At 38.1% G+C, this 16,032-nt stretch overlaps 1 protein-coding gene across 2 annotated transcripts in view; it reads right to left on the minus strand.

The window, feature by feature from the left end:
* Nucleotides 1-671: 671 nt before the first annotated feature.
* Nucleotides 672-16,032, minus strand: part of Fntb (Farnesyl transferase beta subunit) — a 339,753-nt gene continuing 324,392 nt past the window's right edge. For both annotated transcript variants that reach the window (XM_067136752.2, XM_067136751.2), the window contains one exon: nucleotides 672-972. In XM_067136752.2, coding sequence (XP_066992853.1) covers nucleotides 927-972 — 46 coding nt within the window. In that variant the 3' untranslated portion in view covers nucleotides 672-926. The remainder of the gene's footprint in view (nucleotides 973-16,032) is intronic.

A 16,032-nucleotide genomic window follows, 5' to 3' on the forward strand; every position in this document is an offset into this window, starting at 1 on the left:
CTTATTGTCTTTTGATATGTGCCAGGGATCTCCTCCAGGTCTGCTAACATGTTGGATTTTTAGGTAGGTCATGTCATCTCACTCTCCTAAGTGATTGTTTTATATTTTCATGTTCATTGACTCAGGACTCCTGATGGCACATTGTGCAATAATGTTCTCAAAATTTGTGCTGGTGGCATTTCTAGTCCATCTTCTGTTATTCTCTTAAGTCAAACTTTTATGTTCTCTGTCTCTACTGTCTCTCTGTTGGGAGAAAGCGAATCCACACTTTTTACCACATTCACTGTGACCGCTTGTGCAGTAGTAATAGCCCTGGCACTGCACTCTTTGGTCCAAAGTCTGCAGCACTCAAAGTATATTTCTCCTGTACAGGTTCTTGTTTTATTGTGTATGTATGTCTGTTCAGAAATAATTGCACTCCTCTGCCGTAATGTATTATTTGAGCTCCATGTTCCGCAACTGATGTTTACAAAGAATTTTGAAAATAGTTTTCACAATGTTTTCACAATAATGTTTACAATTAAAAAAGTATCCATTCAATTAGGAAAATGTATTTTTTCAAATGATACATTACAAAAAGAGTTCTAGGAAAAAATATTTTAGGAAAAATTGATATTAGGAACAGACTTGGAATTTTGTTCCAAGAGAAAATCTCTTACAGGAACAAGGAAATTAACAGGAATTTTTTTATTAAACAGAAAGTAATTAATTTATTTCAAAAACTCGCATTCCAGAACTGGGTCTGAAAATAATTATAAAACATTTCTTTGTAAACATACGCAAGAAACACTAACAATTGTCTTTCAAATCTTGATCTGGGTTTGCAAAGTGCCTAAATATCGAGCATTGCAAAACAAATGTATATCAGAAAGTTTATGATGGCTGTGTATGCACTGCAGGTAACTTGTAAAAGTGCTGGGTTGCATTTAGGAAAGCTTCTCGTCCAATGTTGTAAACTGGATGAATAGGTGCCTGAAACACAAAGATTCATCAAAGTATACTGTATCATTATATGAACATACAACATTATTGCAATAATAATCATTATTATTATCCAGCACCACATTCAGACCCATCTACTTATGAAAACATGACAGTGAGCTCTGAAGAAGAAATGAATGCTATGATGAAAATGGCAAGAGATACAGCACCTAGTCCTGACAAGGTTCTTATGAGGGTTGTTAAATGTGCACGAGTAGTCAGTATAATAGTTAAAATACTAACTATAATGCTGACAGAGACACAAGTTCTTGAATGTTTCAAGGTTGCTTGTACAATTTTAATTCATAAGGGTGGAAATGTGAATGATATAAATGAATGGAGACCAATAACAATATGTTCAATCCTAAGGCGAACCTTTGAAAAGGTATTAGATAAACAGGTGAAAGATGTTATCTCCGTTTAATCCAAATCAAAGAGGTTTTACCAGACTTCCTGAAGCATACATTAATACTTCCAATCATTAGTTCAGTATTGGAGAAAGTTAAACAAGAAAATGGTAATGCATCAATATTATTCCTTGATATTACAAAACCATATGATAATATTGGTCATAATCATGTTTGTTACACACTGGAAGCATCCAGTTTATCACCAAAATTAAGATGATTTATTATAAATTTACAGTCTGGGAACAGCACTAGAATACAGATGTAACAAAACATATCAATATTCAGAGGGGAATTCTTCAGGCTGCACTACTTTCGCCAACAATATTTAATGTGTGTATCGATTTTGTAATTGATGAACTGTGAGAAAAATCAGTTACAGAGGCCTTTGGATATCCGCTTGTACCTGGAACTGACAATCTCTCCATTATGTGCTTCACAGATGATATTGCGTTGACAGCAAAAGATCAAGAATGTGTTGACGAACTGGGACTTAAGGCTATTGATGATGATGATGATGATGATTATGGTGCTTGTTGTTTAAAGGGGCCTAACATCTAAGGTCATCGGTCCCTTGAGGCTATTAAAATGCTTGAAAGTAATTGGGCTGGAAGTCAACGAATCCAAGTGTTCCAGCATTATAACCAATAGAGGAAATCTTAAAGAAACAAATAACCTAAAAGATAAACTGGGAAAATGAATCGTCGCTCCACTTCTGAAATTTGATCAAATGCTTGTGTCTCCATTACAGAATGCCCCACTCGATCAGTTGCCAAAAGGATTCCTTAAGGACGTAGACCAGTTGTTAAAGAGCGCGATCAAAGAGATTCTTTCACTTCCTGTTGATGTTCTGCATGCCTTGATTTATTCACCTATAAAATACAAAGGTTTAACATTAGTTAAGGCCCAGTGGGAAGCATTTATCCAACATCTTAACGTGTGAAAGATTCTGGATAAATCTAACAATGTATGTGCACTTTGTGTACTGAGAAAGAAAAATCCGACTGTTTCCGTAATTTGAACATTACTGCGGGAAAAACAACAATAGCAAAGCTATCAGGGAAAGGCTAAGAAATGAGAGTTCCTTCCTACTAAAGGTAAAGGAATTGCCCTCTTCGCACAGCACCCTCAAGGAAATACGTGGTTTGCAGAAAAGGTAGTCCTTACAACTTCAGAGTGGACTGAAAGCATCAAAATGATGGCAGATGTGGTGCCAGTAAAAAGCTTGTATGCTAGAAGTCAGGAGAACAACCACTGCAGGTGTGCTTGCGGTGAGATTGAAACTTTGAGACATGTTCTCAGTTTTTAAAAAAAATAAAAAGTGCTATTTATTTGAAACGTCGACCTAGAAACATCTTTTGCCCCTACTTGCACCATATGTAATGAACCTGCGTGTATTTGGATATTGCAGAAGTGTAAAGTGTCGAATGTGAGTAAAGGAACGTTAAGGACGACACAAACACCCAGTCCCCAGGCCAGGGATATTAATAATTTACAAGTAAAAACCCTTGACCTGGCCGGGAATCGAACCCGGGGCCGCCGGGTGACAGGCGGACGCGTTGCCCCCTACACCGTGGGGCCGGACTGTTCTCAGCTTACATATATATTTAAATAAAATTTACAATTCCACCTTTTCAATACAATCGCAATGCAGTTTTACATTACACTTAAATAAATTGAATTGTACAATTTATGCTTATGGCTGATGATGACCTTGAACAGGGTTGAAACTGGTACCAAATAAATATTTAACTGTAATGTAAAACTGCATTGCAAAAGTATGTTGTATTGAAAAGGTGGAATTTTAAATTTTACTTCAATATATATATATGTAATCTCAGTTCAATACGGACCATTCGAAAATGAAGTTTCTAACCCTCAATGTTCTTAGCTACTGTCCATTCGGCTCACTGCTTAGGAATACTCACCATCACACAATTCGCAGCCTTATTACAAAAGCCTTTTGCAATAATGGGTGGGAAGTATATGCAGAAGTTAACTACTTAGCTGAAAACGGAAGCATAAGAAGAGTAGATATTCCAGCCATCGATGAACAGAGAGATCACTCTGTAATATTGGACCCAACAGTACATACAGAATCAAGCAGAGGGACCGATGACCTTTGATGTTAGGCCACAACAAGCATCATCATCATCAGAATCAAGCAAACAACAGCTGCACGATGTGCACTCTGAGAAGCAGGCAATCTTCATTCTAGTATACAATTACATCATGGAGAAATATAACATAAACTCCCATCACCATTTACGGATTGTAAGTGGGTGCAAGAGGTACCATACCGGGGATGATGGCCAAGTTATGGAAGAAGTTTGCCCTCAAGGAAAGTTACCTAGCCACGAATGACGAGGCAGCTGTGCGTGGGTCTGTGCGCTTTTAAGGAACCATTTATATTCCAAGACCCTAACATTTTTCAATACTGAGTCTTATGGCAAAGCTGTTGAGGCTCAGTTTCCTAAATAAAGGATTACATATATATAATTTTGTGTGGCTGTTTATAAGCCTGGTGCAGCCCTTGGAAGACAGACCCTCTGATGAGAGTGAGTAGCATCTGCCATGCATACGAAGCTGTGTGTTACTGTGGTGGAGGATACTGTTGTATGGAATGTATGATTTGGAGGGATGCTGGGGCATAACAAACACCCAGTTCCCAAGACAAGGAAATGAACTATTTTAAGGTTAAAATCTCCAACTCGGCCAGGAATTGAACCCGGGGTCCTCTGAACTGAAGAGCACTATACTTACCATCCAACCAGAGAGGTGGACATTACTGCAATGGTGTACTCATAGCACAAATTTAGTAATAGATTATTCATCTGGTTACCGATTTACTAATTGATTGTGGCCTCTAGAGATCCTTGATGCAGCTCTTTCTATCTGACGCCCGTGGAGAACCTGCATGTCTGGATGTGATGATAAAGAGGTAGGGAGTGGATCAAACCCAATGTTAGCACATGGCCTACTCCAGTTGAATAACACCAAGGTGTCTGCTCAAGGCTTAACATCTCCACCTGATAGATAAATCACCATCAAGTGTCCTATGCCCTCACTCCATATGAACACTGTGGAGAGTTTTGCAACTGAACCTCGGCTTTTGGCACACAATCTAGTGGTTAGAAATTGTATACCACCACCTATCCTACCCAGCCAACCAACATCCTGATCGTGAAAATTTTTTCCACCAAAGGGACTTGAATCGGCTAACCATGGCACCAGACTGTAAAGACTTAACACTTTAATGATCATGGCTACCTGGTTATTACATTTATTAAAATGTTATACAGCCAGCCCTGCAGTGTACAGGTAGCGTGCCTGCCTCTTACCTGGAGGGCCCAGGTTTGATTCCTGGCCAGGTCAGGGATTTTTACCTGGATCTGAGGGCTGGTTCGAGGTCCACTCAGCCTACGTGATTACAATTAGGAGCTATCTGACAGTGAGATGGCGGCCCCGGTCAAGAAAGCCAGTAACAGCTGAGAGGATTCGTCATGCTGACCACACGACATCTCATAATCTAAAGGCCTCTGGGCTGAGCAGCAGTCGCTTGGTAGGCCAAGGCCCTTAATGGCTGTTGTGCCATGGGGTTTGGGGGGAAAATGTTATACAGCATTTCAAAGAAATTGTCTCACTTAAGCTTAAGGACGACGGTACTTCCTCGAAGACCATCCCCCTCTGGGTGGGGGTGGTAGAATAACACCCACGGTATCCCCAGCCTGTCGTAAGAGGCGACTAAAAGGAGCCCCAGGGGCTCTAAATTTGGGAGCACGGGTTGGCGACCACGGCCACTTACTTGCGCCAGCCTCCTCACTTTCATCTATCCTTTCTGACCTTCCTTGGTCAACTCTTGTTTTTCTGACCCCAACACTATTATGCCTCCGAGGGCTAGGGAGTCTTTCACTTTCACGCCCTTCATGGCCCTTGTCTTTCTTTGGCCGATAACTTCATTTTTCGAAGTGTTGGATCCTTTCCATGTTTATCTTTGATTAATGTTATATAGAGGATGGTTGCCCAGCTGTACTTCCTCTTAAAACAATAATCACCACCACGAAGACCACAGATCTCTTGTAAATAGGTTTGCTTTTTTTTTTTTTTTTTTTTGCTAGTTGCTTTACGTCGCACCGACACAGATAGGTCTTATGGCGACGATGGTACAGGAAAGTCCTAGGAATGGGAAGGAAGCGGCCGTGGCCTTAATTAAGGTACAGCCCCAGCATTTGCCTGGTGTGAAAATGGGAAACCATGGAAAACCATTTTCAGGGCTGCTTGACAGTGGGATTCGAACGCACTGTCTCCCGGATGCGAGCTCTCAGCTGCGCGCTCCTAACCGCACGGCCAACTCGCCCGGTAAGTAGGTTTTAGTCAGAATAGATGCTGAGGAGCATACAAAGTACAACTATAGTCCGGCCTTGACAGGTTGTGGTATAAAGAAAAGAGAGAGAACAGTATTGCCAACCTGCAGCAATTTGAAACTATAGATATAACCTTGAAAACACTATTACAAATTTATATTGTGCAGTATCCCAGAGGAGTGCGACAGGCCTCGGCTGCTGGCATAATTCATATCCTCGCCGCAAGTTGGGGGCTTCATTCATCCCATCCCTGACCCGGTCATTGACTGGAAAACAGGTTGTAGGTTTTCACTGTGCAGTATGTTGTTAATATTAAATCAATGAAACCCACACCCTTCGTCGATTTGTTGTTATTGTTTTAATTTAAGTTATTTTACCGCAATGATTACTAAGAGTTCTCCTGGAGGTAGAATAATTTTCACGGTTTGCAATGCCTGGTGAAACTGGCGCACCAGACTTAAGATTTAACAGCAAGCACCAATCACTGTTCATGTCGTCACGAGTCCCATGTACTGCTAATGCAGTGATGCCACTTGTTTAAAGAGAAACATGTAGCCTCAGTTGCTCTCTAGTCTGCATGAAGTGCATGTTTTTACAGTGTGTGTAAGCCGTTTGTTTTTGTTACTGTGACATGGCCAGTGGATCATCGGAAACTACTAAGAAAAATATCAGTTGTTATAAGAACCAAAGCCGTGAATGCATATTTACATACCAGTTATGTGAATATTTTGAGAAAGTGCGTGATAACGGTGGGCTGCTTCTTCCTGTTACTAAAGTGGTGAATCGAGTTTGTGACGTTTTAAAAGTAGGTAGGACGTTTGTGAAAAGGGTAACAAAAGAAAAGGAAAAAAATCCATCGGATCTTACAACACCTTCCAAAGTGTTATGTACTCTGAAAAACAAAGACCAAGATATTGTCCCAAGACATCACTAGATGCATTTCAAAAGGATGCGATAAGGCGAATATGTATAGTTATTACTTGAGGAGGGAATTTCCACACGAGTGATAAACTACTTTCCTCTTTGGAAGAATCTAGCTTATTCAGTGGAGGAAAGACCAGTTTAAGTAAAATACTGAGAGAACTTGACATATTCCCATTGGATTAGTTAATCTGAGTACATAACTGTACCATTTAATTGCAAAATTTATTATTTCGGTACTACTATTCTATGAGTATGTTGAATTTTTATTGTAAGTGTGGCGTGTTTATTACCACCATGATACTATTCTCAAGGTTTTATTTTTTATTCTGACTTATTTTAATTACAGTGATACTATTTACAGAGTTCTGGTTTTAGTGTTATTATTTTATATTACGTTTATAGTCTTACTATTATTGAATTACGGTTATTCTATTCTCTGAGTGTGCTTAATTTTGACCAGAATGTTTTGTTATTATATTTATGCGGTTAATTTTAATTGGAATGTTTTATTATTATGATTACACTATTCTTGGTTTTCAATATATTACAGATAATTTTAGTGTATTTCCGTATGCATTCATATCGCATTAACACAGAATCTGATCTAAGCATGCGTGAAAAATTTTAGGAGTTTGTGTTTGTTTATATTGCAAGGATCAAAATCAGCAACACTGTCTGAGAAATGGTAGGGCTGGACAGCCGGTGGCTGGACTATAAGTTGGTTTAGTCAATTATTCATTTAGCATATGTTCTGCCACATCAGACATATATGAACATATATTTTGTACAGCCTTGGAGTACTGTATGTACTCAGTAATCATAGGACATCCACGAAACAGATGCTGTTCAATGATAATCCTTTAACAAGTGCTTAGAGCATTGTCGACTCTTTTGCACCTCATTTTAAAAGTGTGTATAAGGCTCGGGGTACCTTCATATTCACTAGTAGAGGAAGAATCTTTAAAACATCTTGACTTTTATAGACAGATTTTATTGAAGTTGAGTACAAAAGAGCAATAAATAATTTGATACAAGGAAAGTAAAGTGGTTCTGACGGTATTCCTCTGTATTTGTTGAGAGGTTGTACCGATTTGCTTAAGTTTCCTTTGTCTCTCCCATGTAATTTAACAACTCTTGATATTTCTAGATTTGCAAAAATTGATTGAATTTGTCCCATTATTAAATCAAGTGATATTACATTTATTGAAAATTATAGGCCAATTTCTATTATTTGTCCTTCTGGAAACGTTTCGGAACAGATTTTATACTTTTGTATATTTTACCACATCAAACCTTACGTATCACAATGCCAGCATGGATTTTACCCTCACCAATCAACTTCTACCAACGTGATTAACATTGTCCAGAGTGTTTTTAATACAATGGACAGAGTTGGCCGTGCGCGTAGAGGCGCGCGGCTGTGAGCTTGCATCCGGGAGATAGTAGGTTCGAATCCCACTATCGGCAGCCCTGAAAACGGTTTTCTGTGGTTTCCCATTTTCATACCAGGCAAATGCTGGGGCTGTACCTTAATTAAGGCCACGGCCGCTTCCTTCCAACTCCTAGGCCTTTCCTATACCATCGTCGCCATAAGACCTATCTGTGTCGGCGCGACGTAAAGCCCCTAGCAAAGAAAAAAAAAATACAATGGACAGATGTTAGCAAGTTGACACAATACATTTGGACTTTTCCAAGGCATTTGATAAATTGGATCATGACTATAAATTGTCAGCATTGGGTTTCTCTCAAGAAATGTTAAAATTGACTGCCTTATATCCTTCTTATATAAAACAATTAGTTTCTTTTAATTAGGCTACGTCCTATGTTTTCAATGTTAATTCTGGTGTGTCCCAGCGGTCCAATTTGGGTCAACAGTTTTTCTGATATTTATAAATGATTTGCCACATGTTCTACAGTTCTCTAATTGTTTGTTGTTTGCAGATGATGTAAAGCTGTTCAAGGAAATTAGTAACTATAATGATGCAGTTCCGTTACAAGTAGATTTGAGTTGCCTCAATAATTGGGGGAAAAAAAAAAAAAAAAAAAAAAACAACTTTCATTTAATATCAAAAAGTGCTCCGTAATTTCTTTTTCTAGAATTAGCAATGAGATCCACTTCAAATATTCTGTAAGTTGAATAATGAAACATTGGAAAGGGTAAACACCGTGAGACCGGGCGAGTTGGCCGTGTGCGTAGAGGCGCGCAGCTGTGAGCTTGCATCCGGGAGATAGTAGGTTCGAATCCCACTATCGGTAGCCCTGAAAATGGATTTCCGTGGTTTCCCATTTTCACACCAGGCAAATGCTGGGGCTGTACCTTAATTAAGGCCACGGCCGCTTCCTTCCAACTCCTAGGCCTTTCCTATCCCATCGTCGCCATAAAACCTATCTGTGTCGGCGCAACGTAAAGCCCCTAGCAAAAAAAAAAAAAAAAAAAAACACAAACCCCACCGTGAGAGATCTAGGTGTTACTTTAACACATAATCTTTCATTTAACCTGCATACTGACAAAATTTGTAATGATATAATAAATCCTTGTAGTTTATAGGCAAGAAATAGCAGGGATTTACAAGATTCTACCTCCATTTCAACTCTCTTTAATTCTCTATTAATAATGCTACTTGTTTTACGTCCCACTAACCACTTTTGCGGTTTTCAGACACAAAGAGGTGCCGAAACTTTGTCCCACAAGTTCTTTTATGTAACAGTAAATCTATCGACATGAGGCTGATATATTTGAGCACCTTCAAAATACCACCAGACTGAGCCAGGATCAAACCTGCCAAGTTGGGGTTGGAAGGCCAGCGTCTCAACCACCTGAGCCACTCACAGCCTGGCAAAATTTCTATTAAGAAGTTGTCTGGAATATGCCTCTGTAGTTTGGATGCCATGTTATAAATCACATTCTGACTAACTGGAGATAACATTTTTAAGATTTCTATTGTGCCATTTTCATTGCCCCAATTACTAAAATACAGAATTTAAAAGTCGTCATTTGCCGTGAATAACGCTTAAAAGTTTATATATCAAACGGCAGAAAAATACAAGTCAAATGATACGAGCAATAGGAATCATAGTGGCCATGACCGAGATAAATGTACTATTTTGAAATTGTTAAAGTCAACAGAGAGAACAATAGAACACTGAATTGAAATAAGCAGCTGTGAAGATCAAGAGTAATCTCGTAAAAGAAAATAACATATTCTGAAGCAAGAATATCAAATTTAACGCTAAAAACAGAAGATATTACGAAAAATTGTTTCCGTGCATATCACATGTATGAGATTTAAAACGAAATACGAAGGAGGAGATAAAATACAATAGGACTCACCTTGGAATTGCATGGAAGAAAAGTGAAAGTCTCTTTAGGAAACGCATTTTAAGAAAACGCTAGCATTTAATGTAAACACCATTGAATTAGACGATCATAATCTACTGGTACCATTAACATCTTAGAAATCTATAGAGCAGATAAACTGACGTCACATTTTACTGTACAAAGCAAAATAATAGTACAAGAAGGCTTTGCAACTAAGAGGAAGATGTTATTAATATTGTCTTTGAATGTGTTTTTCATGATGCACTCAAGATCAACGTCATGATTTGCTAAATCAAAGATAGGATTGACGACTGATGGAATCCAGCCGACACCACCCGTGAATACGCGCTCAATTACCGAGACTCAAAGATTACTGATCCGATGTCCAGGGAAGAACATACCCGAGGAAGGATGTAGCAATACAACAACTATTCCGGCCACAAGCAGCTGCAGAATAAGATAAGTTTCACAATTTATTTTATGTTTTTCTTTCTTGCAGATAGTTGTTGACTGATGATGTTCGGAAGGAATAGGTCATTATATCTTTGTGAAATATTTAATAACACATAGTTTTGACGCGAGTGATTCAATAGTGATGGATTAAGGAAGGTTATAGGTAGTCTTCCGTAAGATTTAAATACATCCAAATGTAGGAAAGTGTACATGTCAGTGAACTGTTACGTTAGCAATATTTCAGTTAATTCTCAATAAGCCATCCCAAAGATATGGAGTTTTGATGAAAATGAAGTATGATACATGTTTATATCAAGTCGTAGGTTACCGAGTTCGTAAATATTGACGACTTATTGACAAGTTTAAGCCAGTATAGATTAAATGTGAAGATATAAGTGAAGTGCGTATTGCTATGCATATGATTAGTTGTTGATCCATGAAGTATTAATGTTAAGTAGTAGTGAAGTGAACTGAATTGTGTGTTTCATAGAAACAAATGAACAATACTTGCATATGCGGCGGTATAAATATATGAAGAAAATGTGAGGAAAGGAATGCGAGATGATGGAATAATGTTGTATAAGAGAATGTAGTTGAGGAATTATGATAAATATGAAGACGTATAAGGACAGATTTTCATATAAGGTTAAATAATGAACGCAAATATAGATCAAGGTTATAGTGGATGCTAGTAATGATATTAAATATGGAATAACCTATATTACGTATTAATGGCAATTTGGTAATAAACTTACGAGTCAATAATGGATAATAATCATCAAAAATAATTTCAAGTAACCTATAATTAACACTCATATGGCAATTTCAAAGAGGATTTCATATTATATTTATGGTTTAAACTGATTTAAGCTAAATTGGCAGGTCATTGATAGGATATACGATCTTAGTGTCTTCTTTATGGCAGCCTGTCACTAGTGAGGAATTAGAAATTTGATCCATGGTATTCCTTATCAAGTTGCAGTCAAATGATTGAATTTTATGATTTGGTAAGACATAATTGCAACCTGACAATGAAGCTATTGAATCTAATTTAGGGTAATTTTACCTATTTCCGAGGAAAATGTTTCGAAAATAATTATTTATGAGTAATAATATCTTTTTATATTATGGTAGGTAGCCATTGGAAGCTACAAAAGTGAAACTAATCTTATTTTGCATATGCTTCAGCGAACATTTAATTGCGTACAACAAATATGAAAGAAGTGATAAGGATTAATCATTCTTAGTAACGCCACCAGATATTTTATTTCATTATTATTATTATTATTATTATATTTTAAAACTTTCAAAACCGAGCTCGATAGCTGCAGTCGCTTAAGTGCGGCCACTATCCAGTATTCGGGAGATAGTAGGTTCAAACCCCACTGTCGGCAGCCCTGAAAATGGTTTTCCGTGGTTTCCCATTTTCACACCAGGCAAATGCTGGGGCTGTACCTTAATTAAGGCCACGGCCGCTTCCTTCCCACTCCTAGCCCTTTCCTGTCCCATCGTCGCCGTAAGACCTATCTGTGTCGGTGCGACGTAAACCTCAAGGTAAAAATCGGCAAAATTTCCAAAGATATTAATTTCCTTAAAGAATGTGTTAAGCTAAATTTAGTACCCAAATTCTTGAGACCACTGCAAAGGTAAAGCACTCCATTTCAAAATTCGACAATCACCCAAAACAAAGTCAACAACATCTGGTTGAAGGATGAGATTAAACAACTATACAGGAAAAAATCATTCTTAAATTTACAGCTTTATCGAACACATTTAACCCTTGCACAACACTTATCCCCACTTGAATGACAATCTTTCCTAAGACATACTGACAATAAATTAACCAACGTACTAGAAAAGAAACAAGAAACATTAAACCTCAAACTAGCCCATCTGAAGGGAACTAAACCAAGCACATCAAACCACAATAAGAACAATAATACTACATCCATTATTTCAAACAACACCCCTACTACCATCAATTTGTCCGATACCACCTTCTCTGACAAAGAAATGAACCTCCTAAACAGAGGCTTAAAACACAATTGGCCTAACCCCAATACTATCGATGACCTAACCACCACTATTGCAGAAGTAGAATCCAACATTAGTAAACAGATCACCACAGAGAAACAAAATGACGTCAGACACGAAATAAAAAAGAAACTGCCCTTCCTTGTTAATGAGTTAAAAACCAACAAAAACACTACCCTTTCAAAACAAATCCATGCTTTAAAGACCAAAATAAACACCAACAACGTTATAGTAACAAAAGCCGACAAAGGTAACGCAATTGTACTCATGAACAAACAGGACTACATAAAAAAACTGAAGAATTCTTTTCCGACACAACCTACACCATCACCAACAAGGATCCTATACCAAAAGTACAACGCAATTTGAAAACCCTTCTCAAAAATTCAACTTTCCTCTTAAATGACCATGAAATCTTTAAACTAGTCAACATGAATCCAACTTTACCCACAGCCAAGTCCTTACCCAAAACCCACAAAAAAGACATCCCCATCCGACCAATTATCAACAGTAGAGGCAGTCCAACATACAAAACTTCAAGATTTCTACACTACTTTCTCAAAAAACATTACAAATTCAACAACAAAAACCCCATTAAGAACTCAATTGACCTATGTCAAACCTTGAATAAATTTACACTGCAACCGAACCACATTCTATGTTCCTTTGACATCACTAACATGTATCCGAACATCCCAGTTCTCGAAACCATCAGCATCATAAAAAACAACCTCTCCAAACACAGTGGACTAAGTAAAATAGAAATTGATGAGTTTATTAAAGTATTAACCTTTATATTGAATAATAATTACTTCACGTTCAACAACAAGATATACCACTAAAAGGGCTTAGCTATGGGAGACCCTATTTCTGGTATTCTAGCGAACATCTATATGGACAACTTAGAACACAATAAAATAATAAATTCCATCAATGGTATTCATCTTTGGCTCCGCTATGTCGACGACACACTAGTTATCATCGATAAACAGTGCAATAGCAGCGACAACATCCTCACATTCCTAAACACATTAGACAACAATATAAAATTCACAAAAGAAGATGAGAACAACGGCTCTATCAATTTTTTAGACATCAACATCACACGAATGGATAATGCATTTGAGTTTCGAATACACAGAAAACCCTCCTTCAGCCCACTAACAATAAACAATAATTCTTTACACCCAAACTCTCATAAACAAGCCCCTTACTACAGTTTAATATACAGAGCTTTAAAAATTCCCCTTTCACCTACCAATCTAAAAAAAGAACTTGATTACATAAAAGATATTGCCAAGTTCAATGGCTTCAACACCAACATGATCAACAAGATCATCAACAAAGTAAAACTAAAATTAACAATAAAACTTTCCCAAATAAAACCCAATAAACACAAATAAGCAATTTTCACATACACTAATCCAGTCATCCACCAGATAGCCAACCCCCTAAAAAGGCACTAAGTCAACATTGCTTTCAAAACGCAGAACAAGAACCAGAACATATTTTTCAACCAGAACTCTGTCAACCCAAGAAGAAATCACTACGCGGGCTCAGGTATTTACAGACTCATCTGTTCACAATGCAACTCCTCGTACATCGGACAAACTGGCCGCAGCTTTCAAACCCGTTATTTAGAACACTACAATGCCCAAAAACATAATAAATTTTCCGCAATGAGCACCCACATGAGGGACACTGGCCACCATTTCACCACAATAGAACAAGACTTAAAAATCCTAAAAAAAGCTGAGAAAGGCAAACTAATGACTGAGTTTGAGAACCTATACATCTTTCTAGACCAACATTTCAATAAAGACAAAAACCTCAATGAGATAATAGATATAAAAAAAACCCTTTATGAACAAATTCCCACCTTACTACAAAAAATGAATTTTCAAGGCAACAACTTGTCTAAAATCTTCAATACCACATTAACTAACTCACCCAGCACGTCGACAATTACCCCCCTACCTCCCCCTTTCCCACCAATTCCCCCACACACAACGACAGCAAGCCCATACATCCTCCCACCCAAGCACCTCCCCCTCCACCACGACCCCACCGATACAACACGAGAAATAAAAACCACTCGACCTTCAAAAATACAACAACACCCAACACAAGCAAATAACATTCATCGCATTAACAAAAAGACATCAATACTATCCGCGTAACTTTCGAGTCCATATATACCCCCCCTCCCTCTTTTTATAAACCAACACTATATCAACCAGCACTCCCAATACACAACAAGCTCGCCCCTCCACTCTACCTTCCTCCATTCTGACAGCTCACCTCTGTGCATGACTCCGCCCATGCCCCTCCCCCCCCCTCCCGCCGCTATTGCCAACCGCATGTGCGTATTACTGACTGAGCCTCCTTCATAGTCCACCAATACTCATCAACAATTGCCTCTCAGCGACACATCAGGTATGTAACATAACATTTACTCTTCATTACTTACCATAAACCTTTCTTACACACCAACTAATACTATTAACATCTCAATTACAGATAACTTCCACTTCATACAATAAAACTTTCAACAACACGCCAGAACCCAGCGCACGTCGGCACGAATATGGCGTGCCACTACGGCTCCTTTTCGCAGTCAGAATGAGAAGATGCCTCATCCCAGCTCCAACGCTCTGACTTTGCAGTTACCGTATACATTCTAATCTCTCCACTGCAGTTCACAACACAAGCAACTCTATTCTATTTCACCAGACCAGCAACAAAAAAACAATAACTTCGTCCCGAGGTCCGTCATACTTTTTTCCACGGAATAATATCAATTTAGTCTCACCGGCATCTCACACCGATGTCTTCACATAACATTCGAAGCTACAGAAGTCAACTAAAAGAATAAGCGAAAGTTTCAACCCGCAACATATTCCTAATAAGCAATTACCTACAAATAACTGTCATCATTGTTGCCATTCAAACGCACTCAATACCCATGAGTCTCCATCCACACTGACCAGTCTCCGTACCGATCTCGGTGCTGCAACCGGACAACTTTCAGCTTGATGTCTATAAAACCTCATTTGGCTATGGAATATTTCCCTGCCCCCAGTGATTTTAACTAAGATAAACCACTCTGCATATTTCTGAAATGTCAATGCTACATTCTTCTTCCAACCTTTAAAACAACAGGACGCACTTGGTACTAGATTTTTTATATCCTTGTTCACCAAGCTGCTCTTGTGTAAATATGTATATCAATTGTAAAATTCTCAACTGTTCAATTGGACAATGTAAATACTGTATAGTTACCAACCATTGACATTAATTTTTGGTTACAAACATTGACGCCGAGCACTACACCCTTTCTCCCCTGATTGTTATAATGTAAATATTTTTAAAACTTTATATTTTCCTATGAGTGCGTCAATTGTTCTCCAGAGCACCACTGCCGAACTCTACTATTTTAATTTTACTCATTGGTGCTGACTTCTTATTCTATAAACCTATATGTTCAATCATCACTATTGTACAACTGTTTCTCATACTTAATTTTTGTAATGTGTATTATTAATAATGT

Source organism: Anabrus simplex, chromosome 1 (assembly GCF_040414725.1).
Source record: "Anabrus simplex isolate iqAnaSimp1 chromosome 1, ASM4041472v1, whole genome shotgun sequence".
NCBI classification, from domain to species: Eukaryota; Metazoa; Arthropoda; class Insecta; order Orthoptera; family Tettigoniidae; genus Anabrus; species Anabrus simplex.